At 37.6% G+C, this 25,708-nt stretch overlaps 1 protein-coding gene and 1 long non-coding RNA gene across 5 annotated transcripts; both read left to right on the top strand.

Moving 5' to 3' along the window:
• The first annotated feature begins 2,198 nt into the window (after positions 1 to 2,198).
• On the top strand, positions 2,199 to 2,662 carry LOC128129073 (uncharacterized). Its single transcript, XM_052767769.1, has 2 exons — positions 2,199 to 2,347; positions 2,461 to 2,662. Exons 1-2 carry the CDS (start codon positions 2,199 to 2,201, stop codon positions 2,660 to 2,662), a joined length of 351 nt encoding a protein of 116 aa, XP_052623729.1.
• A 14,609-nt stretch (positions 2,663 to 17,271) lies between these two features.
• Positions 17,272 to 22,599, top strand: LOC128128781 (uncharacterized). Of its 4 annotated transcripts, none has more exons than XR_008226815.1 (4): positions 17,272 to 19,316; positions 21,152 to 21,181; positions 21,513 to 21,991; positions 22,468 to 22,599. It is a non-coding gene; the product is annotated as an uncharacterized LOC128128781 (long non-coding RNA). The 4 variants fall into 4 exon arrangements; XR_008226813.1 differs by having other exon boundaries at positions 17,272 to 17,831; positions 18,022 to 19,316; positions 21,513 to 22,574; XR_008226814.1 differs by having other exon boundaries at positions 17,272 to 18,173; positions 18,387 to 19,316; positions 21,513 to 22,573.
• The last annotated feature ends 3,109 nt before the right edge of the window (positions 22,600 to 25,708 follow it).

Genomic DNA, 25,708 nt, shown 5'->3' with positions numbered 1-25,708 from the left:
GATTTTCTTAAGAATCAGACTCAAGTTTTAATTATGTTGAAAAAAACTAGGTGTAAGTCTCCCCATATATTATATGGGTTAATTAAAAAAATAAATATAAAGGTATAAATATTTAAAAACTTCGGATTTATAAGAAAATATAAAAATAATGAATTATTAAAATTGATTTTTTTTATCTTTTAAATTTAAATAAATAAACAAAATAAACTAATGAGCTTTAATTTGGGAATTTTGAAATAAGAAAATAAGTTCATTAATGAAATTGATATTCATTTATTACTACATTTATTGTAATTATTACATTAAAGTATTATGTTGAATTTATTAAAATAAAAAGAAACACATAAAATGACATGTGGAAAAGAAATTAATTCAAAATAACCACAAAATGAAATTTGACAAATTGAATAAAAGCGTAACACGTGGAAAAAATAATAGATTCATAACGTGGTTAATAAAATGACCTAATAACTAAAATAGTCAAATAGTTTACCACTTGGCCAATGTAGATTATTAAAGTGTGCACCCAAAATATAAAAATTTGTAGACTTTCTTTAGAATTCTGAAGACGGAATACTCTTAAGGGGATTCATTGTAACTGACCTTAAAATTTGAATTAAGTGTTAAAATATTTAGAGTAAAACACATAAATGGTCTATGGGGTTTGGTTATATTCGTAGTTTTGGTCCCTAAGTTTAAAAGTTGATAGGTTGCACTTTTGTTGTTTTTTAATATTGCACTGCAAGTCTTTGCTTCATATAAAAAGACCAACTTACCATTTCTTTTACTTCTACTTTTTCTTTTAACAATATATATATATATATATATATATATATATATATATATATATATATATATATATATATATATATATATATATATATATATATATATATATATATATATATATATATATATATATATATATATATATAAAAGCTCTATTGAGAAAAATATAAAAAGTTGAGAATGAGGAAATTACTTTCAGCCAATCATTTATTTTTTCCGCAAATAATTCTGGCGTACCGGCATGACGGAATATAAGAAATATTAATTTATGAATATAAATGTAAGTGTATTCATATATGAATCTACCAACTCCCCTCCACTGCTAACCACCGTCGCTACCACCTACACTACGACCACCTTCGCCATCATCTACCGCCAGTCACCGCCACCTCCACCACCAACAACTGCTGCCACATTCATATATGAGCAAAAAAAACACAATATATAAATCATTCTACCAGAATATACTATTACATATATTTTCTTCATTATATTGTATGTTGTTCTGTTAGAATAATCCATTCTTTTTGTAAGATTGATGGTCATTGTTCATATTCATCCCATACAATATTCATCTTCGAGATTCTATTCTGACCGAATCAGAATTCAAGACTCCATTGCATTAGAATGTTGTAAGTTTCATATGTACCATGTTTTGCTTTGATATCTCTCATTTCGTTCCCAGCCAAGAAAACAAGAACATTCTTGTTCTTGATTTCATGTATACCTGGAAATGAGAAATACAACCACTCATTATTATTGCTTAATCTTCTTTTCATGGCAATTTCAAGAAATAAACACCACATCGAATTCTGTCAAGCAAAATAAACGATTTCCTGTAAAATATTAACCCCAGAAATCCATTCCATTCATCCATTTCTATCAAGAACAATTAAACCCAAAACCCATCAACACAACACTGAATTTTTATCAAAACAATGGATTAGAACATTCTCCACTTGTTATATAATAAAACCGAGAAGAAAAAGATCATAACATTCTTACCTTTCTATGGTTATTCTACAAGAAGTTGTTAAAGTCAATAAAAATATTCTTGCACATATGTTTGTTGAAAGCAAATCTCAAAGTCCTATGATGAACAGATGATGAACGCATGAACTGCATTGTATCTCAATTTGGATTGTCAATCAATAAGAAGTCAAAATCAGAATAGTGATTACAATTGGAACAAATGGTATTGAATTCGCAGTTGGTAGTGTGATAATCGGAGCGAATGAAATCAGGTTTTGAATTTAACTGGATTGATCTAAGGATATTCGCCATTGAATGGTCAAACAGAAAAGTCAAAATTAAGATATTGCAAACTTCTTACCTGTGAACGATCTAAGATTCGATATTGAAAATCTGGGCTTGCACTCATATCCTCAATGATGCCTCTTCACAGCGCAATGGCATCTGCAAGCAGATCAACGTTAATGTCTGGTATGCGAACAACCGCATCTCAAACCACCATAATTTCAATAACCCTAGCCCCAAAACATGTACCTATTTCTCCATTTTTGTCATCTACAAGAACACTCCCTCGTGCAGCTTCAAGGTAGATGCTTTACCGATTACACATACAAAAAAACACACCGAACCACGCACTATAACCAACCCTATTTCTAAATTCTGCAAAATCGATTTAAACATTGTGGTGTTATTCTTCAGGATTGTTGGGGCATTGGGAATGGTTGAATCCATGATGCCTCTTCACAGTGCAATTGCATCTGCTCGTCTCAGATCGAGCCTAGCAGTTGATTCCGCATGTTGGCCGACATTGGTGGATGAAGGCGACGAGTGGTGGAGGATCGTCGGTGATGACGGTAATTATGGTTGTGTTGTGCCCTTCAACATCGGTAGCAATGGTTAGGATCGAATAGGTGGTGGTTTTAAAAAGCCGATGGAGAAAACCTAGGAGGCTAAAGTCAATAGTTACCATAATTATAGGATATTATTTGTGGAAACTGATTATCAAATTACCTATTTATCCTTATTTATTTAATTATTTATTTATATTTTAAATTTTGATTGGCCCACATTTATGCATACAATAATACAATAGATACATTAAACACCTTAACCTAGCTCTCTCTCTCTCTCACTCTCTCTCTCTCTCTCTCTCTCTCTCTCTCTCTATATATATATATATATATATATATATATATATATATATATATAAGCTCCATTGAGAAAAATATAAAAAGTTGAGAATGAGGAAATTACTTTCAGCCAATCATTTATTTTTTCCGCAAATAATTTTGGCGTACCGGCATGACGGAATATAAGAAATATTAATTTATGAATATAAATGTAACGACCCGTTTCCGGTATGTTAATTAATTTGTTTTGGGCTAAGTTTTCAAGAGGGACTCGGCGAGTTCTAGCCTGACTCGCCGAGTCGGGTCGCGCATCTTGGGCACGCGGGAGCCGGCGACTCGACGAGTCCATATCCTGGACTCGGCGAGTCCATCCGTCTGGGTGAAACCCTAACTCCCCGGGTTTGCTCACTATTTAAACCCCATTATAGCCTCCATCTCGTCACTTTCCCCTGTGAGCACTGTGAGAAACCCTAAACCTTCCTCTTGTGAGCTTATAAGTGATCTTATTCCATTTTGGTGAAGGAGTGAAGAAGGAGAAGAAGAAGGAAGCAAGGAAACGAGCTCTTGTGCCAAGATCCAAGGTCAAGTGTGAACTTATTCAGGTATTTTCGGAGTCCTCTTCTGGTTTCATGCTTAAACTTCCATTAGAGCTCTTTTAAGGGCTATTTGATGCTTGTTCCAAGCTTTATGCTTGCTTGATTGTACTATTAAGCCGAAACACCTATGGATCTGAGTGTTGGGGTGTTGAAGAGTCCAGATCCACTGTCTTTTTGGGGTTACATTGCTTATTAGCCATGGATCTACCCTTATTGTGCATATTTTAGCCTTATTTCCCTCATTCGTGTAGTGGTGCACGTAAAGTTGGAAACTTTACGTGGTAAAACAGCTTAATGGACCTAGATCTATCATTTGCATGTGTTGGATTCAAGAGAAATCGAGTAAAAATATGTTGCATGGCGGCGACTCGGCGAGTCGGAAGAACGACTCGACGAGTCACGTCGCGGGTCCCGAGTTCTCCAGTTTCTTCAGTGTCGAGTGGACTAGGTGAGTTAGGGAGTGGACTCAGCGAGTTAAGAGTAGACTCAGTAATGGAGGGACTCGGCGAGTTGTTCATACAACTCGGCGAGTCCAAGGCAATCTCCTTAAGGATTAAGAACAACTCGTCGAGTCTGTTCATCTGACTCGGCGAGTCGGATGAAGATCATCTGAGTTCTTGGATCCAGAGGGTACCCGTCGAGTCGATGCCACACTCGACGAGTAACAGCATGTAAGAGTTGAGCGGAGAATCTAGGACTCGGCGAGTCGGGTATCCCGACTCGGCGAGTCAGCCCTGAGTAAGTCAACTTTGACCAAGGGTAAAAGGGTCATTTTACCCTGAGTATAGTGCTAGTGATTGATTGAGTGTGTTTATGGATTTGTAGCCGAGGAGATTCAGGAGCAGCAGCCGTTAGCTTTCCGAGCCGCACACTCATCCGCTAGCTTACGAGGTGAGTCTCCTTTCCGTAGGGACGGGTCTAAGGCCACAATGCCGGCCCGTCCAGTTAATAGTAGTTCCGGACTTCGGTCCGATGTAGTAGTTCGTATGTTTGATGCCTTCGTGGTTCAGACATGTTTTGTGTGCTATGTGTATGTGTTTATGTTCCGGGCCACGGCCCGATGCAGTATGCAATATAAATGGTTATGATATGCTATGCTATGTGCAGTCAGTCCCGGACCTCGGTCCGATGCAGGGGACACGGTCCCAGTCAGTTCCGGACTCGGTCCGATGCAGTCAGTTCCGGACTTCGGTCCGATGCAGTTAGTTCCGGACTTCGGTCCGATGCAGGGGACAAGGTCCCAGCCAGTTCCGGACTTTGGTCCGATGCAGTTTCCGGGTTTCGGCCCGATGCAGTGGGCAAGGCCCAATATGTGTTTATGTGTTATTGTATGGTATGTGGTAGTTTGGGGGAGCTCACTAAGCTTCGTGCTTACAGTTTCAGTTTTGGTTTCAGGTACTTCCGCAAGCAAAGGGAAGAGCTCTGGATGACGGCATCGCACACACCACCGCCTCAGCTTTAGCCTGGGATTGATTTAGATGTTTGATCTGATGTAGCATGATACAGTTTTTCCGCACAGTATTTTACTATGTTTTGGAATACATCACGTATGGTTTTATTATATGATGCTCTGATTGCAGTTTTGATTATATTAAAAACAATTTTTTTTGGGTTGTATTTTTGGATTGTTACAAGTTGGTATCAGAGCCCTGGTTTGAGGGATTCGGATACACTCTCGGGTGTATCTGAACTCAAACTAAGGGGAAATAAAAGATTTTTAAAATGTTTTTACAAAAGAATTTTGAAAACACTTAGGAGGAAAAGAATTGTTTTAAGATAGAGGTGTGTGCATGCGGTCAACCGAGCTCAAGTAAGTACTCCCAAATTACCCATACAAGTTATTTGTTCAATTTCAGTTCAGTAGAACAGCATGCTAGAATAGGACTAAGGGTGTAGGAGGATGCCTTATGTGCCTGCTTATGTGTTACAGCTCTATGAATATTGCATGCTAGAATTGAGTAGACAGCAGTAGGATAGCCTGTTTAGGTTATGTCTGATAGCGTGAGCTTAGCATCCTATGATAGTGCAATTTCTTGTTATAAGAATAGCTTGCGTGAGTCTGTTTCCCTTGTCCGAATGCTGCTTGCTTTGTGCTTAGTGGGATTCGAGTAATGGGAGTTAGCCATTAGGTGGACACGTCACACCACATGTAATCAGGTTTGAATAATCCCAGAGTGCTGGAACTGGCCCTACTGCGCAGCTCTTGTTTGAGTCCAACCGTTGTAGGAACAGATCTTTTACTTGAAGGATTATCCGATCCTCATCACATGTGATGGTGTTCAGGTGATGGCTAACTGGCAGTGCAAGGAGACCTACAACAGCTGAGGACCAGTCGTATTGAGCTCGAGTTTTCTCTAGGGCAAGCCTAGGGTGAGGGTAGCAGAAAATAGCAGCGGTAGAAGCGACTTGGGGAAGTCGAGGCAGTTCTTGAGGAAAGTACGGATAGATGTGGAAGGTAGTAGGGGCCCATACTACTGGAAACAGAGGATCCGTACTCGAATCAAGGAAGGCCAAGATTAGACCAGGAAGCTAGTAGTCGTATTATGATCCCTTGAAATATTTCAATGTTCTGATGTTGTTATGATATGTTTCAGAATGGTAGTTTTGCGTCTGAGGCCAGCAGCCGGCAGTTCAGATGCCGAAGGAGGATCAGGATCGGGATCCGACCCGGAGGTCGGACGGATGGATGAGCAGACCAGAGAGTTCCTTTCTTCTGAGATTACTCGCATCATACTTGAGCAGACTCCTGTGATCTTCGGTTCGATCAAGGAGGGCATTTTGGAGATGATGGATGAGAGACTGAGTACCTTCCGTACTGAGATGGCGGCCATGATGGGGTCGCGCACACTCACTTTCAGGGAGTTCAGGGCGTGCGGGGCTCCTGACTACCACGGGGCACGGGACCCCATAGCGAGTACCAGGTGGTTGGCGGATGTGGCCAACGCATTCCGCACTAGCAGATGTCCCGAGGGGGACAAGGTCAGATTGGCGTCCTGTCTCCTGAAGGACAGGGCACGTGACTGGTGGGAGGAGGTAGGACATACCATCGGGGATGATGCGGCATTGGATGCCATGACCTGGGCTGATTTTTCTACCAGGTTCAGAGCGGAGTTCGCACCGGTCATTGAGGTGCAACAGTTAGCCAGGGAGTTCCAGGATCTTACCCAGACTACCGAGACAGTGGCGGAGATCACCACCAAGTTCAGGGAGCGGGCCCTTCTTGTTCCTCAGTATGCAGCAGACGAGGAGATGAAGAAGGCCCGTTATCACGAGATGTTGCGGAGCGACATTCGTATGTTTGTGAGCCGGTCCAACTGCAAAACACTGGACGACATGATTGCTAGAGCCAGAGAGAGGGAGATTGATCTCGAGATGGAGAGGAAGAGGAAACCGGAGGCGGTTTCGGGTGCAGGCAGTGTGGGCAAAAAGCCCAAGGTTTCAGATCACAGACCTAGGAGTCAGCAGAGCCACGGTCGATGTGGCAAGTGTGGGAGATTGCACGAGGGAGCGTGCAAGGCAGGGAGTTCCGGCTGCTACAAGTGCGGTCGGATTGGGCATTTAAGTAGGGATTGTACGGCCCCTGCCACTACGGTTACAGCATCGGATCTGATTTGCTTTCAGTGCAATCAGAGGGGACACAAAAGGTCCCAGTGTCCCAGTTTAGCTGCAGCAGGGAAGGTGCATGCACCCGCCCCTGCTACCTTGAGGATCACGGATGGCCGTCAGGGCCGAGCTGATGCGCCGGTGGCGAAGAGCAGGGCATTTCAGATGACAGCAGAGGAGGCGCGAGCGACTCCTGATGTGGTGACGGGTATGTATCTTCCCTTTTATCTCTTTATTATTGTTGATTAAATGTTGCTTATGGTTGTATGTTTTATTCAGGGTCGTTCTCTGTGAACGGCATTTCTGCTTTGGTATTATTCGATTCGGGGGCTACCCGATCATTCGTATCTCTTGCGCTTAGCAAGAGGTTCAGTAGAGCTCCAGGGAAACTGGATTGTCCGTTAGAGGTGGAGATAGCAGATGATAGGACCGTGAGGGTCGACAAAGTATATAGAGGGTGTTCCCTTCAGATATTTGAGGAGCAGTTTTCAGTGGATTTGGTCCCGATTCCCCTGCGCGGGAATAAAGTTATTGTGGGAATGGATTGGCTAAGCCCCAACGGGGCGGTGATTGACTGTGAGCTTCAGCTAGTGAGGGTTCGCACTCCCAGTGGGGGAGAGATAGTGGTTCAGGGCGAGAGGCCCCAGCGAGGATTGACCTTCTGCTCGGCCGCTAGGGCGAGGCGCTACGTTCAGCAGGGTTGCGCCGGTTATGTAGCCTACGTCTTGGATGCCCGGGATAAGGGCAAGACGACGATCGATGATGTTCCTATTGTTCGAGATTACCCGGATGTGTTTCCCGAGGATTTGCCGGGGATACCTCCTGAGAGGCAGGTTGAGTTCAGGATCGACCTGGTTCCTGGTGCGGCTCCGATAGCCAAAGCACCATATCGACTTGCTCCCCCTGAGATGCAGGAGTTGTCTACACAGCTTCAGGAGCTGTTAGACAAGGGTTTCATTCGACCGAGCAGTTCGCCTTGGGGAGCGCCGATCTTATTTGTGAGGAAGAAAGACGGGTCGCATCGGATGTGTATTGACTACCGGGAGTTGAACAAGGTAACGGTGAAGAACCGTTACCCACTTCCGAGGATAGATGACTTGTTCGATCAGCTCCAGGGAGCGTCTTGGTTCTCCAAGATCGACCTACGCTCCGGTTACCACCAGATGAGGGTCAGGGATGAGGATGTACAGAAGACTGCTTTCAGGACCCAGTATGGTCATTATGAGTTTGTGGTGATGCCATTTGGGCTCACCAATGCCCCAGCCGCGTTCATGGATCTCATGAACCGCGTGTGTAGACCGATGCTGGATCGGTCAGTGATAGTGTTCATCGATGACATCTTGGTGTATTCCAAGACGCAGGAACAGCACGAGGAGCACCTGCGGGAGGTGTTGGAGACTTTGAGGAGGGAGAGACTGTTCGCTAAGTTCTCCGAGTGCGAGTTCTGGTTACGCGAGGTGCAGTTTCTTGGGCATCTCGTTAATCAGAAGGGTATTTTGGTTGACCCGGCCAAGATTGAGGCCGTGATGCAGTGGGAGGTCCCGAGGTCTCCATCTGAGATTCGGAGCTTCCTAGGATTGGCAGGGTATTATCGGAGGTTTATTCAGGATTTCTCCAAGATAGCAGTGCCGCTCACCCGACTAACCAAGAAGTCGGTAGTTTTTCGTTGGGGGCCTGAGCAGCAGGCGGCGTTCGAGACTCTCAGGCAGAGATTGTGCGAGGCTCCGATCCTTACCTTGCCAGAGGGTGTTGAGGATTTCATGGTCTATTGTGATGCTTCGATCACCGGTATGGGAGCAGTGTTGATGCAGCGAGGCCATGTGGTGGCTTATGCTTCGAGACAGTTGAAGCCTCACGAGGCTAATTATCCTACCCACGATTTGGAGCTGGGGGCAGTTGTATTTGTTCTCAAGATATGGAGGCATTACCTGTATGGGGTCCGCTGTACTATCTACACGGACCACAAGAGTTTACGATACCTTATGGATCAGCCGAGTTTGAATATGAGACAGAGGAGATGGTTGGACGTGCTGAAGGACTATGACTGTGAGATCCTGTATCATCCAGGGAAGGCCAACGTGGTGGCCGATGCCCTGAGCCGCAAGGTGTCGGCGGCCCCTATCAGGGATTTGTGTATGAGGATGACGGTAATCACTCCTCTGTTGGAGCGGATCAAGGAGGCTCAGATGGAGGGTCTCAAGGAGGAAAGGCAGAAGTACGAGAGGATAGTGGGTCGAGTAGCTTCGTTCGACTACGACAGCCGGGGTTTGATGACGCTTCATGGTAGGGTGTGGGTACCGTACTGGGGTGGGGTACGGCAGATATTGATGGACGAGGCTCATAAGTCTCGATTTTCTATCCATCCAGGGGCGACGAAGATGTATCGAGATCTTCGACCTGATTATTGGTGGCCCTGCATGAAGCGGGACGTCGCTTGGTACGTTGAGAGGTGCTTGACCTGCCGGAAGGTCAAGGCGGAGCACCAGAGACCTCACGGCAAGATGCAGCCGTTGGATATTCCCGTGTGGAAGTGGGAGGACATCACCATGGATTTTATCACCAAACTTCCCAGGACCGCACGTGGAGTAGATTCGATATGGGTAGTGGTGGATCGATTGACGAAGAGTGCCCATTTTATTCCGATCCAGGAGAGCATATCAGCGGAAAGGTTAGCCGATATCTATGTGCGAGAGATTGTGGCACGTCATGGAGTGCCGGTATCGGTGGTGTCAGACCGAGATGTTCGCTTCACGTCCAGATTTTGGAAGCGGTTTCACGACGAGATGGGTACTCGTCTCCATTTCAGCACCGCTTTCCATCCTCAGACTGACGGGCAGAGTGAGAGGACGATTCAGACTCTCGAGGACATGCTTAGGGCATGTGTTCTGGACTTTGGGGGCTGTTGGGATACGTATCTTCCCTTAGCGGAATTTTCGTATAACAACAGTTATCATGCGAGCATTGATCGACCTCCTTTTGAGATGTTATATGGCAGGAAGTGCAGGACCCCGATTTGTTGGGGCGAGGTCGGTCAGCGGGTCATGGGGAGCACCGAAGTGGTGCTCAAGACGACGGAGCTGATCCAGCAGGTCCGTAGTAGACTGCAGACTGCGCAGAGTCGGCAGAAGAGCTACGCCGACAGGAGGCGTTCAGACTTGGAGTTCCAGGTGGGAGATATGGTTCTCCTGAAAGTCTCACCTTGGAAAGGTGTCATCAGGTTCCGGAAGAGGGGCAAATTGGGCCCCAGATTTATTGGTCCTTTCAGGGTTTCGGCCCGGGTGGGTCGGGTTGCTTATCGGTTAGATCTTCCGGAGGAGCTCAGTTTGATACACAACACCTTCCACGTGTCGCAGTTGAGGAAGTGTTTAGTGGACGAGACAGCGGTCGTTCCCTTGGAGGATATCCAGGTCGATAGCGGCTTGAATTATATCGAGAAACCGATAGCAATTTTGGAGCGAAAGACCAAGACCTTGAGGAACAAGGTAATTCAGCTGGTAAAGGTGCAGTGGCAGCATCGGAAGGGGTCTGAATGGACATGGGAGGCTGAAGAAGAAATGAGAACGCACTACCCGGAGTGTTCATCCAATTTGGTTTCACTTCTAGTCGTGCCGACCCTTCTCTATTCATTTTTAAACGAGGCTCCAACACTCTATTTCTTCTTGTTTATGTTGATGACATAATCTTAACAGTAAATGATCAGGCGGTTATTGCAACATTTATTGCTAGTTTACATCAAGAATTTGTTATTAAGGATCTTGGCAAACTCAGCTACTTCTCGGGAATGGAGGTTGTTCACACTACAAATGGATTGTTTCATAATCGATCTAAATATGACTTAGACATTCTATCTAGAGCTGGCTTATTGGATGGAAAACTAGTCTATATTGCTCTCTCTACCTCTGAGGCGTTAAGCAGTCATGGTTGCCCGTGTTAACACAAAACTCTCTATCGTTCTCTAATGGGTGCGCTACAAAACCTCACTATCACTTGTCCTGACATATCCTACGTAGTAAATCATGTTAGTCAGTTCTTGCATGCACCTACCAGAGCTCACTTTCAGGAAGTCAAGCTCATTCTATGATATTTGAAGGGACTTTATCCTTTGGTCTTTATTACCAACGTTTTTTAGTTATTCGTCTCATTTGCTACTCTGATGCTGACCGGGTACATTGTATTGAGATATGCCGCTCAACCTATGGATATTCTATCTTTCTTGGTCGTAATATTGTCTTATGGAGTGTTAAGAAGCAACCTACTGTGTCTTGTTCGAGTTGTGAATTAGAATATAGGTCTATTTCAAACATGGCATCATTTGGATTACTCATCACTTACAAGAACTTCATATCCCTATCTATCCTACGCCATGTCGATATTCTGACAACAAGAGTGCAATATTTCTTAGTCAAAATTTTGTTGCCCACAAGCATTCCGAACTCATTGATATTGGTTATCATTTCGTGAGAGAGTTGGTCACCTCCATCAAGCTACTTACTCGCTCTATTCCACTTACACCTATAGTGGCATATCTCTTTACTAAAAGTATTCCAAGACCTTTAATTGAGCACTTCATGTCCAAGTTAAGTGTTCATCCAACACCACCTTCTAGCTTGATGTGGGGGGGGGGGGGGGGGTGTTATTAACGATAAGATTGATTAATTTTGATTACTCCTAATTGATAGGCATATTGTTGTATTTGAATTATTTGTATCATGTACTATTGTCTTTAGTATACTAAACACCAATATACTAAACACTCCAAAATTCATTGGAGATTAATTTAATCTATCCTTATATGAACAAATTGAAAACAAGATGTATAATAAAAATTGAACGACGTCAAATTTTGATGTTTATCTTTACATTAAAATTAAGCAATATCAAATACATATCTTTAAAAATCTTTAAATCCCACATTGATTAACGATAACCAACTCCAAAAATAGATGAAAGCAAGTAACAGACTAATATTGACATTGTAACATCCCGTTTAAAATAAAAAAAATATATATAAAAAATAAGTACATAAATAAATAAGTAAATAAATAAATAAACCTAAAACCCAGATATGTATTTTTATATTTTTATGTTAGCCCTAAATCTGTAATAATTTATTAGAGTATTATCTAAGGAGTTAAATATTATAAATTCTAGAAATCGGGGGCTAAAGTGTAACTTTCGTTCTAGTTATGAATAGATTTCTAGATTTATAATATAGAAACACATTTTCTAGATGTATAAAAAGAGGAGGGAGGAATATAAAGATAGTACTCATGTATGCACCAGTATCCCACCAAATAATGAGTTTCATCGAACAGAGTTCTACTCTTCGTTCTCATCTCACACACACCCTCAATATAATGTTACCCAATATCTAAACTTAGTTAAACTAAGCATCCTCTTTAAGCCTTAGGGTATAACTAAACAAGATTACAATATTCGTAATCAACTTCTAACACAAATTTTCTGCCTACGTAATATCTTTAAAATACTGGGTATAATTACATGCTTTCAACCAATTTTCGAAACCCTTCTCTTATTTATATATTTAACAGAAAATATCAAGTATTTCATACATATTAATCTTTTAAGTAATAATATTTTTCTTTAATATTATCATTTAATAATACCATATATACACTTAACACATATACAGCCACATCTAGCTCAAACAATGTATATTATCAAATATAAATTTAACACGTATTCCTGAAAATAAGTAATTGATTCACGTATAAACTTTCAAAATATATTGAATACTTTTAATAAATACTTGTATTAAAAACATGTTTATGAAAGTAACTAGACACTCCCCTGATCTAGCGGAAAGACTCATGGGAAAGTTTGCTCTTTGACTGACACTTCAAATTTCCGTTTAAAACGACCTAAACTTGAATATTACTAACCTTTAGTATTCGTTTGAATTTAAAAAGTTTAATCATTATAATTTTTTTCTCAGATTTATCAACGATCCTAAAAGAATACTGAGTTATAACTGACAAGGAACAACCAGGTAAGATCGTATCCGAGGTAGGATACGTTTGATATATAGAGATATATTGTGTGGACAGTCCACTTTAAACACCTCATATATCTAGCCTAGACATCACTCTTATAAGTAGATAGATCAGTATAATAATTGGTATTATTGTTAAATCTTATTTATAAGTTCATAATAACGACTATAAACATAAATATAAGTTATACTTAATATATCATAAGCATAAATCAAGTTATAGGTTTATTAGCGCAAAACCAGACACATCCTTGGCAGAACTTCAACTCCAAAACTTAATTTTGTCGGGCTCTCTGGTGCCTCAAAGACTTGCTAAAATACCCCCAAAACCTCGAAAACTTAGAAAATTGTATGTTTAGAGAGAAATGAAGTTATAGAGTGAATGTGTAGAAAGAACGAAACAGAATCATCTATTTATAGATTTTTTTAGGGGCTTCCCACGCCGTGGTGTTGTGTAAGCAGCAAGGCTTCACCTGAGGTGCTGACACATGGCATAAGATTTGGGTAAAATTGCGTATCTTCACAAATTTATAACTCTCGCATACGAGCTCTATTTTCTACGTTCTTTATATCCACACGTAGGTATTTCCGAGTACTATAACTTTCCATTAGATCTTAAAAGATAATTCTCATTCTATTTTAAATTCATACTTTTATAGACATTACACTGTTAAAATTTGAATGAAAATTATAACTCCTTCATACGAAATCCGTTTGACTATCTCTATATCGACGAGTTCATATTTATGAGATCTTCAACTCTCGTTTATAGTATTTTGGCTTACAATCAACCGATTTTAATTTCGATTTCTATGTCGCACACTATTGTATTGTGTCACACTGAAACTTAGAAAAATAAATACTTCCTCATATGAAATCTGATTTAGACATTTTTTATATGCATACTTTCATAATTTCGATTACTACAACTTTCATTTAGATTACATAGGCTAATAAGTAACCTACCTCCAATTCATATTTTATGATGCACTTAGTCGTATAGGGTTGAATTTGAAACTTCGAAAAAATATAAATTTCTCATACAAAATCAGATTTACGCATTCTTTATATCCACGTGCGTTTGGTTACGGTCTCTATGACTTTCGTTTAGATTATTTGTCCTAAATAATCTTTTATTTTTAATGTTATTTTATCGCTTAACGATAATTTTTATATTAAGATTTTCCAACAAATATTATATACTCCTTATATTTGTCTATATAATGTCTATACGATAAATACTTATTAGCTCGTAACGTGTATTAAGAACAATCACTCCATTCAATGATATTATTTCTTCAATAAAATTTATTATTATTATTATTATTATACCTTAAACGTCTAGCCCAAATTTGCAGATGTTACAATATCAACCAATACTAGCTTAGCTAAACATGGCTAAGTTTAATCAAACTAAAAATATTTTAGAAATACAAAATATTCCAAGATGAAAAAGATAAAAGAAACCTGCAATCTTCAAGTATTCTTCAAGCTCTAAAACCCTCCTAAAGTGCATCGAATTCTCTCAAAATTTTGGATCCAAGATATCCCAAAAGAACCATATCAACCTTCCTTAAATAGTAGCCATATGTAAAATCTAAAAAAAATTCGTACAAGAGGACGTCACGCTGGCCGTGTGACATTTTAGCCTTCCTTCTAAAGATGCCACATGAATTGGCCGAGATTGGGGCATTTTCGCTTCTTGGGCCTATATTGCATTAGTCCACTAGTCTAGTTCTTCTCCATTAGATTGTAAGCCTAAGAGTCTACAAGATTGCATCCAAAATCGGTCTAATTTGCCTCTTTTTAATCGACAATAGCTTGACCACCCACTTGATCAACCAAGTCCAAAAAGTCAATTGTTGCATCCATCTTCTTTTAGTCCAATGCCTATATTTTCTTCAATCCTCCATTCACCAACAAGTCTATTTTGTACCATCTCCAAAAATCACCAAGCCCAAGAGTCCATAATATTTAAGTCTGTTTGAGTTCCGCAATCATCGAACGTCCCTGCTCCATGCTAGTCTTCTAAAAGTCTAAAATTATACTCAATGACTAGAAACTATCAAACATAGATAGAAAAATAAGAAAAGGAAAAATATGCATAATGATTAACTAAAAATAAAATGAAATATTCTAAACTAAACTATAAAAAGAAGTAAATAATATGAACCTATCAGATGTAAATTAACAACGTCGTATTAGGTTCATCGAATGAGCCTATAGTTGATCAAGATATTAGTATATTGTCTTTGGAGTACCAAATTTAAGAGAAGCCTAATGGTAGGTGGGTATGTAGGGAAGAGAATGACTCAAAACGAATGGGAATTATGATTCCAAGAGTGAGTAATGAAGATAAATGAAAAATATAGTTGTTAAGGATCGGCTAAAGTAAAGGTATGTTGTTTAAACTAGAAGATGGAAAGTTGTGATACTTAACTTATATATAATGTGTTATGAAATACTTCTTAGTATTTTGTGAGAACAAGAATAGCTTGAAAGAAAAAGAAAAATAATTTTGTAGGAAATACTCTAACATATTTCATGATGTTTGGGAAAAGGTGCAAATTAGTAAAAAGAATCTATCAATGATATGTTCATTTGTTAAAGCACATATCCCTAATGTACTAAATTGGTAAGGGAAGACCCCTTAATGGTAAGAAAGCATGCGATCCCTTTTTGCAAGTTTGTGTGCCTAACAATAAATGGATGTAGTGAGATAATAACTTCCTTGAGTATGATGAAACTTATTATTAAGACTAAAAAATGTCAAAACTTAGACAAGAGCTAAGTAAAATGTGAAATGCAAGAAGATATATAAGGTACAAATATTAGTACACGAAGTGTAACTCCCAAAATGTGAGGACTTAAAGTCAATAAAAGTTAGTATGATTGTTTGAAGAATGGACATTGCAAATGAATATGAGATACAAAATTATGGAGTCCATGTGTGTCTAACATTCAATCAGAGAATAACTATTAGTTTTATTTTGGCATGTATTTCATCAGACATAGTAATGTTGATATAGATCGTTATTATACTGTGGTACAACAAAAAAGTGTGAAGAAAGATTAGGTATTCAAAAAGAAAAAAGAAATCGGTCCCCTAGAGCCATATCACAAAGGTTAGTAGTATGGATAAGTTGAGCAGTTAAGTCAAATTACAATGTAAAGTGCAAAAGTACATGGACTTAATGACCTAAGGTTACAAAATAAATGTACACATATGTGTGAGGAAGGAAAGATGCAACAAGATATAGAAGGATTCGGTTGTGAAGTTGACATTACATTACACTATTTGATCCGGAGATTCGTGATGTGGAATTCAAATTCATATAGAACTAACACAAATGCATATTATCCAATTATAATAATGAGAAAAAAAATTATCAAGAAAATAAGAGATTCAACATGATGGTCCATGCAATTCGGTCATAACATGGAAGTAATGTAGTATGTTAAGTTGAAAAAAAAACTTGATAGACTACTTAAGTTTCCAATAATTTTGAGTCCATACCTGTAGGATTATTAAAATGTTGAGAACTTGAGAACTAAGTGTTATAGGTCATGTGTCCATGACTATAGAATGATGTAACTTATGAAGTATGAAGAATGAATAAAGATATGTGGAAATTGTCTGTCGGATGTTAGTAAAGTATCTAGAAATGATTAAAATTCTTGAAAAGAATTAGAATGTACCTCTATACATAGGAGTTACTGATACAAGTTTAAGGTATTTAAAGAAATGAATATTGACTTAAGGAAAGAACAGAATTTTTAGATAATAATAAATGTCATGTAAGGCCAACTGCGAAAACTTAAAAAATAGTTAACAAGTTCTAAGGTAACAAGGTCAGTAAAAGCGTTTGAGGGTACAAAGTGGATGAGAGAAAATTTAAGTATTTAAAAAAGATTTACAAATGGAACGAGTCTGTGAGCACTACAAGAAAAAGAGCTTTTTACGACACGCAACCTACGATACTCGTTGATTTATATTACGTAAAAGAGAGTGACATTAAAAAAGTGTCCTCTCTTCAAAAAATTTAAGGATTTAGTTCACGCATTATTGCGTGCCCTTAAATTAGTGTCTCGTGTGAAAAAATAAAAAACACGGAGGGCACAAGTGCGTCATCTGTGAATGTTGTTTTATATTTTTTTTAAAGAAACGCGGGTCTCCTTAAAGGAAAATGAAATCCCCAAATTTTTTAAACCCCCACCTTGTTCTCCCTCGTCTCCACCCCGGCCCTCACCCACATTCGCCGCCTCCAATCATTGTTGCCTCCTCTAGCCTCAGACTGCGCGTACTGTTCGTCTTATAACAAAATCGTAAGGGATCTAGGGTTTTTTTCAAAAGGATGCTCACTGCAAAGTTCGTTACATATGCTCACTTCCGCTCACTTCTTACCTCCGGAGACCTCCTCTCGACTCTTCCCACTGGCGACCTCGAGCTCATCTCACCTCACCGAGACTGCAACGACTGATCAATTTTACAAGCCTTCGTTTAAGAGCCAACCATTTACGACTCCTCACGCTGACAAAAATATGATTTAGGGATCGTTACATTATGCTTATGTCAAACTTACAAGGAGATTAAGGGCATTGTGACTTATCCTTGTCGCCATCTATGAACTAGTGAAGCCCAATATAGGTCGCATCGTTTAAGGTATAGGTAGCCTTTCCTCTTCCACAAATCAACATGCAAGTTGTCTTCGTTGTTCCTCCCATCAGGTAAGTTGATGGTCGCTCATTCTCGACCATCTTTATTCTCTCTCTCTCTCTCTCTCTCTCTCTCTCGATATTTCATCTACATTCTCCCTTTTCTGTTGAATAATGTTTCTCTGTTGAGAAAACTTCAATCGATTCCATAAATTAGGGGTCCACTGTAAGTCGATCTTATTTCCAAGAGTTATGATGATAGGTTTCAAGAAAAAAGATGGGACGAAACAACCAACATCTGATGTTGAAATATGCATCCGTTTCCGTTTCAGTTTCATCTCTTCATGTGTACATTAGGTTTTTATCAAAGTCATATATGGTATCGAATATGGATCACAAATTGGAATCGATGGGGTTAGTACCTTGTTTCATCAAACCTTTTTACATTCATATGTGTTATGGTGTCATGAAAACCAAAACAAGAAGATAAATGGGAAAAATGATAAATTTTTACCAATTTTGGTTGAAAAGAAACCAGTTTTTGTTATTTTTTAAGATTGGTTCATTCAAATGGAAAAAATTGTTTAATGCTTTAGTTTTTGTTTGCAATTTTAAACTTTAATGTAGGTGACCTGAAACGAATCTGTGAGACTGGTCTTGGCGTTGTTTCTCGATGCTCTCTGACTAAACATGTTTTTAAGATGGGCAAACAGTACCTTGCAAAATTGGGGGTATGAATCAAAGCATCAATATTGTTCTGGTGCATCTTAATTGTCGTATTTGGAACTCAAGTTTGAAGTCTATTTGGAATTTAAATCCGGGATTCCAAAATTGGAGAGGCATTTTGACATTCCCGTTAGTCGATCTTTGAATGCTATGAACAAGGAGATATATGATTAATAATCCATAATACTTTAATGGCTATTGTAGACTACTTACAAATTACAAATTCCATACCAAAAATGATTGATTGACCATTGAATTCATCCATAATTCTTATCAGTTCTGCTGGGGCATCATCACCTGTTGTTGCCACTAATGCTGGTAGTACAGATTGGTTTGTTCATTCATACTTCCTAGAGTGTATGAGATACATTTTTCTATCTTCCGCGGTTCTAGTTGAGTTCTATTTCCTATATCATTGCTAATTATTTCTGTTTTCGAGAGAAATTGCAACATAAATTGTAGTTATTTACAATTGTTGAGGATTACTTATTTTTTTATTGTGTTACAGGATTGTGAATTGCTTTATCTTGCTGAATAAGAACCTATGTGGTTATCCATTGACATGTGTTATGTGCACTATATTTAGGACAAAAGGGCATTTTAGTCATTTCTTTTTCTTTTCTCAGGGTGACAGTATCCTAGCAGATTCAAGCACAGAGCAACTGGAGTTTTTTATGTTGATGTTGGTGGGATTGTTTTATGTTGATGATTCAAATAGTCTTTCAAATGCCTTTGAGAAGGTAATTGGCTTTTTGATGGTGAATTAGCTCCTGATAGAATCTCTGCTATGGTGGGTGTGAAAGAGCTGAGAAAAATCGCCCCTTTGAGAAGGTAATTGGCATTTTGACTTTTTTTTCTATTACCCTCTGACTTTGACTTTCTTTTTAATTTTTATGCACCATTCTTAATATATTTGATTTAGTTTTCTAATTTAGTAGGAAACCCAATCTTGATCCTTTTGATATTCTATTCGATGAGCAGGGCTTAGAGGTCAGATTCCCTTAAGGAACAATGGTACCCATGAATTCTTTCAAAATATTGCACTATTATTCAGCCTTTTAGGGCTTAATGCTTCATTTTTCCTGAAGTTTAATAGCAACATACTTTCATGGATTTTTTTGCTTACATTGGTATCCCTCTTCAGTTTTTTCTTATTATTGGGGTGTAGGTCAAAAGTTTTGGTGGAGTTAGAGGTTGAGCTTGTCAATACCACAGGGGCTGCAAATATTACTCGAAAAATAAGATTTGTGACTTGTTTCTTAAGTTGCCTACACAAATTTTTTGTGTTATGTAGTAATAAAATTCTTTTCTTTCTCAATTGAAAACCCAATTGAAAATAAGGTTTAAGAGATCAGTAATTGGATTGGGGTGGTGGGTGGCTTTGGATTAGAATTCTTTTCTTTCTCAGTTGAAAACTCAATCTGAAAATTATAGATAAGTCATAGTATTTTTATTTCAACCATCGACTAATTTGTAGTTGTGTACAACGAAAGAAAGAGGGGCTACTTGGCACTTGTTTGCGGAAATGCACTGTGAAAACAATAGCCTGACCAACTGATGCCATCAGCCATAGCCATAGGAAAGAGAAACAATAACTAACTGAACTTGAAGGAGTAATATAAAATAACAACCTATTTCCTCATACTGAAGAACAACATTCTACCATGTTTTCCAACTCAGGGTTTAGGGTTACATCATACATCATTTTTGCAAAATATCAAGGATTTTGTACTGCTAACATCGTGTGGATTCATTTAGCTGAACATTCATGAGTCAATTAATACTACTAAAAAAGAAAGGCGTATTCAAAGAAATCTAGACAGACACAATTATAGATATCTATCTAGACAAGAGGAGGGTTATCGGTACTCTTCTATGTAGGGGTTTGGAATTTCCTCATCTTTAGCTGGTCTTATATATGTACAAGTCTGAACCAATTTAGCATGTCATCATATATACTGCAAGTGTAGAAACTAAACAAATAAATTATTTTCCCTAAGCATCTATACATATATATGTTTAGATCATCATGCTTCCAAATAATTGGGATGAAAGAAGCATTAATTTTTTTATCTTATGATATAGTAAGGGATTCAGTGTCATGTAGCACTTACATCTATTAAATTAAATTCCTTCTTAAATAAATAGTGCAGAAAGCCCATTCCCTCCCTCCCTCCAATATTTATTGTGCTTTTTCCAAAACAAAAACACAGTAACTGAGTTGTGTTTCTGGCCACCACTCTAATTTTAATGGTAGCAGCTGATGACTTCATAACTATACTAACAATAACAGCCTCTAACCACTCTAAATTTTATGCTACGGACTGATTGTTTAGAAGGATCTGGAATCTGTCAAAGGAATTGGAATTTGAAGGAATTCCAATCTATTCTGCCTTTGGTTGGCAGAAATGGGAAGAATTTCAATTTCATTCTTTTTTATGTTTCTGTTTGGTTTGTTGTATCTTTTGTCAATTGATTTGGGATTTAAAATGTGACTTTGACAACTTTACCATTTCTAACTTTTCATCAAAAAAAGTTTTATAAACAAGAAAAGAGATATCCAAGTTAAGGTTGGTAGGTTAATACAACAACGTTTTCTTTTGGTTTGTATAAGAATTTGTCGTGATTTTTTCTTACCATTTATGTGTTCATTTCAAAATTTGCAGCTGCTGCAGCAGCTCTTATTCCTTCAGCAGGTAATAATCATTTCAATGTATTTCGTCCTCCTTTCCTCTCCCAAAGTGAAAAAGTTTAAACATCATTTATCCGGACCGGACACACACGCAATTGATCGGAAAATAAGAAACTAGTTGCTTCTTTATCCTTTTTCTTTTTGGTTATTTTTAGTGGTCAATTTCATTCCCTTATTGTGTGTCTAGTCAACACTTTAGTAACACTTGGTAGAGAATGGTTGGAGGATTGTAGTGTTAAGTAGGATTAGTTGGGTGGGTTTTTGTTGGTTGGTAAATTTGTTGATTGTATCTAGCAAGTTTTAAGTGGTATATTTGTTCCTTTTGTTTCAAGTAGAAGTGCAACTTAATTTCCAGAAAAGAAGGGGCCATGGAATCTTTTCTTTGTTACATCCAAGGTTCAGCGGTGTGTTAGGCGAAGCTCTAGACTTGGCTGCTAGATGGAGCAGGGATGTGGTTAGTAGTTGAGTTAAATCAGATGTTTTGTTTCAAATAATAGTTATATATTTAGTTTCCCTTTGATAGTTTAATGTTAGTTTGGTTCAGATAACTGTTGAGAAGGTTGTTTTGGAACAAAGCAATAGCTAGTATGAGCTTCAAGGCGAATACGTGTTTCCCGGGTCACAAGCTGGAAATGAAACAGGAAAAGGGAACTTATTAAGAAGAGCAATGGCTGGTCATTTAAGGAGTGTGATATCTTCTATGGGTCACTGGAGAATGAGGCTTGAGGTTCCACGTGCTGAAATTGCTAAGATGCTTCCACTTGCTAGGCTTGTTTCCCGAAATACCGATGCAGCTCTTTAGTTTAGATTAAAGGTCATCCTCATTCATTCATTCATTTATTAAGTTTTAGTCTATCATCCAAACCCAAAAAGCTCTCATCTAAATCTAATGTCTTCTATGTGCAAAACACATGAGAATGAATGAATGAATGCCTTCTACCAAAATATAGCAAACACAGCCAATCCTAATCCTGTTCAAATACCATAAGAGAGCAAAGTAAAGCAGGTTCCATTCCCATACATTGGTTTAGTAAACAGACTAAATAAAGTAGGTTGCTATTTGTAGCAAAACTCTATCTAGTCTAGGGGTATATAAATATTATATGATTTTAGGTGATGTTGTTCCCCATTACCTTAATGTTTATCTTGCATTGGGAGATATACGTGTTGCAAAGTGTATCAAGTCTGACTACCCATGAGTCCCATTGGAGGAAGCTCAAGGTTCTTTACTTCTCTTACACTGTAATAATCCATCTTCACACTTATTTTGTAGTTATGTTTTTTTTGCAGGCAATATAGATACTTTGAGCAAGTTCATCTTTTTAGAGTCAATGAGCAGTGTTACTAAGGGAGAGTGGAGACAAGTGAGGCACACATTTAAAAAAATCAGCACAAATTTTGTTTACAGTGAGGCACACATTAGGTTATTAGAACTATTAGTTTGTAAATTTTTGTTACAACTTCTATTGATTTTTTTTATCTTTCCATGGAATGATTATTAGTATGACATTAAATTTATGCAATGGATTCTATTTTTTGTATATGATATTTTATTTTCTATTATGAAACATTAAATACAAATTTAATTTGAAAATAAGTAAATCTATAAATAATATATTTTTTTAAACATTTAAAATTATGATACGCAAAAATGTGTGTCATCTTCATTTATGACATGGCCTTTCTTGACAGGGGATTTCTTGATACGCATTGCGTGTCATTAACACGCGCGTCGTAAGGTTACGACACGCGAATGCGTGTCGTCTTTCTTTATGACAGACTCTTCCTTGATACGCATTGTGTGTCGTAAACGTGCGTCGTAATTGCGTGTCGAAAATGAGCGTCGTCTCTCTTTATGACAGGGCCTTCCTTGACGCGCATTTCCGCGTCGTCTGAGCCTTTTACGACGCGCAATGAGGGTCATAAAACGCTGTTTTTCTAGTAGTGGAGTAAATAGATAAAGAATTATAAAACATTCCAATAGCTTAAAAGTTGAACTAGAGGCAATGCGAATGATAGGTAAATGTAAAAGTAATATAGTGATAAATATTTGTTAGAAAGACTAATAGATAGTCGAAAATGAGTTAGTTATGGGTAAGAAATCAACGAGATTTATAAGAACAATCATAAAGATTCGAAGTAAACTAGTACATTATGGTAATCACAATGATTGTTGACTTTTTATAAATCAAACATAAATGATAAGTGAAGTTAGTTAAGAATTATGAGGTAAGGTAAAACATTTGATAATGCAAAGTTTTGAAATAGATCTAAGAGTAAGATTGGAAACAGAGAATTCGGGTTTAAATTAAGAAATGATAAACAATACACGTTTGGGTTAACAAACAAAGGGCAATGTCCTTATAATGTGTAAAATTCAGACGAAGTTTTGATTTTCTTAAGAATCAGACTCAAGTTTTAATTATGTTGAAAAAAACTAGGTGTAAGTCTCCCCATATATTATATGGGTTAATTAAAAAAATAAATATAAAGGTATAAATATTTAAAAACTTCGGATTTATAAGAAAATATAAAAATAATGAATTATTAAAATTGATTTTTTTTATCTTTTAAATTTAAATAAATAAACAAAATAAACTAATGAGCTTTAATTTGGGAATTTTGAAATAAGAAAATAAGTTCATTAATGAAATTGATATTCATTTATTACTACATTTATTGTAATTATTACATTAAAGTATTATGTTGAATTTATTAAAATAAAAAAAAACACATAAAATGACATGTGGAAAAGAAATTAATTCAAAATAACCACAAAATGAAATTTGACAAATTGAATAAAAGCGTAACACGTGGAAAAAATAATAGATTCATAACGTGGTTAATAAAATGACCTAATAACTAAAATAGTCAAATAGTTTACCACTTGGCCAATGTAGATTATTAAAGTGTGCACGCAAAATATAAAAATTTGTAGACTTTCTTTAGAATTCTGAAGACGGAATACTCTTAAGGGGATTCATTGTAACTGACCTTAAAATTTGAATTAAGTGTTAAAATATTTAGAGTAAAACACATAAATGGTCTATGGGGTTTGGTTATATTCGTAGTTTTGGTCCCTAAGTTTAAAAGTTGATAGGTTGCACTTTTGTTGTTTTTTAATATTGCACTGCAAGTCTTTGCTTCATATAAAAAGACCAACTTACCATTTCTTTTACTTCTACTTTTTCTTTTAACAATATATATATATATATATATATATATATATATATATATATATATATATATATATATATATATATATATAAAAGCTCTATTGAGAAAAATATAAAAAGTTGAGAATGAGGAAATTACTTTCAGCCAATCATTTATTTTTTCCGCAAATAATTCTGGCGTACCGGCATGACGGAATATAAGAAATATTAATTTATGAATATAAATGTAAGTGTATTCATATATGAATCTACCAACTCCCCTCCACTGCTAACCACCGTCGCTACCACCTACACTACGACCACCTTCGCCATCATCTACCGCCAGTCACCGCCACCTCCACCACCAACAACTGCTGCCACATTCATATATGAGCAAAAAAAACACAATATATAAATCATTCTACCAGAATATACTATTACATATATTTTCTTCATTGTATTGTATGTTGTTCTGTTAGAATAATCCATTCTTTTTGTAAGATTGATGGTCATTGTTCATATTCATCCCATACAATATTCATCTTCGAGATTCTATTCTGACCGAATCAGAATTCAAGACTCCATTGCATTAGAATGTTGTAAGTTTCATATGTACCATGTTTTGCTTTGATATCTCTCATTTCGTTCCCAGCCAAGAAAACAAGAACATTCTTGTTCTTGATTTCATGTATACCTGGAAATGAGAAATACAACCACTCATTATTATTGCTTAATCTTCTTTTCATGGCAATTTCAAGCAATAAACACCACATCGAATTCTGTCAAGCAAAATAAACGATTTCCTGTAAAATATTAACCCCAGAAATCCATTCCATTCATCCATTTCTATCAAGAACAATTAAACCCAAAACCCATCAACACAACACTGAATTTTTATCAAAACAATGGATTAGAACATTCTCCACTTGTTATATAATAAAACCGAGAAGAAAAAGATCATAACATTCTTACCTTTCTATGGTTATTCTACAAGAAGTTGTTAAAGTCAATAAAAATATTCTTGCACATATGTTTGTTGAAAGCAAATCTCAAAGTCCTATGATGAACAGATGATGAACGCATGAACTGCATTGTATCTCAATTTGGATTGTCAATCAATAAGAAGTCAAAATCAGAATAGTGATTACAATTGGAACAAATGGTATTGAATTCGCAGTTGGTAGTGTGATAATCGGAGCGAATGAAATCAGGTTTTGAATTTAACTGGATTGATCTAAGGATATTCGCCATTGAATGGTCAAACAGAAAAGTCAAAATTAAGATATTGCAAACTTCTTACCTGTGAACGATCTAAGATTCGATATTGAAAATCTGGGCTTGCACTCATATCCTCAATGATGCCTCTTCACAGCGCA

Source organism: Lactuca sativa, chromosome 9, assembly GCF_002870075.4.
Source record: "Lactuca sativa cultivar Salinas chromosome 9, Lsat_Salinas_v11, whole genome shotgun sequence".
Lineage (NCBI taxonomy): Eukaryota > Viridiplantae > Streptophyta > Magnoliopsida > Asterales > Asteraceae > Lactuca > Lactuca sativa.
This window is presented reverse-complemented; position numbering and strand designations above follow the sequence as displayed.

Excerpts from the sequence above, each read along its gene's own strand:
- LOC128129073 (XM_052767769.1), top strand. The coding sequence starts at position 2,199 with ATGGCATCTGCAAGCAGATCAACGTTAATGTCTGGTATGCGAACAACC. Across the intron at positions 2,348-2,460 it reads CTCCCTCGTGCAGCTTCAAG|GATTGTTGGGGCATTGGGAA; the intron begins GTAGATGCTTTA and ends GTTATTCTTCAG.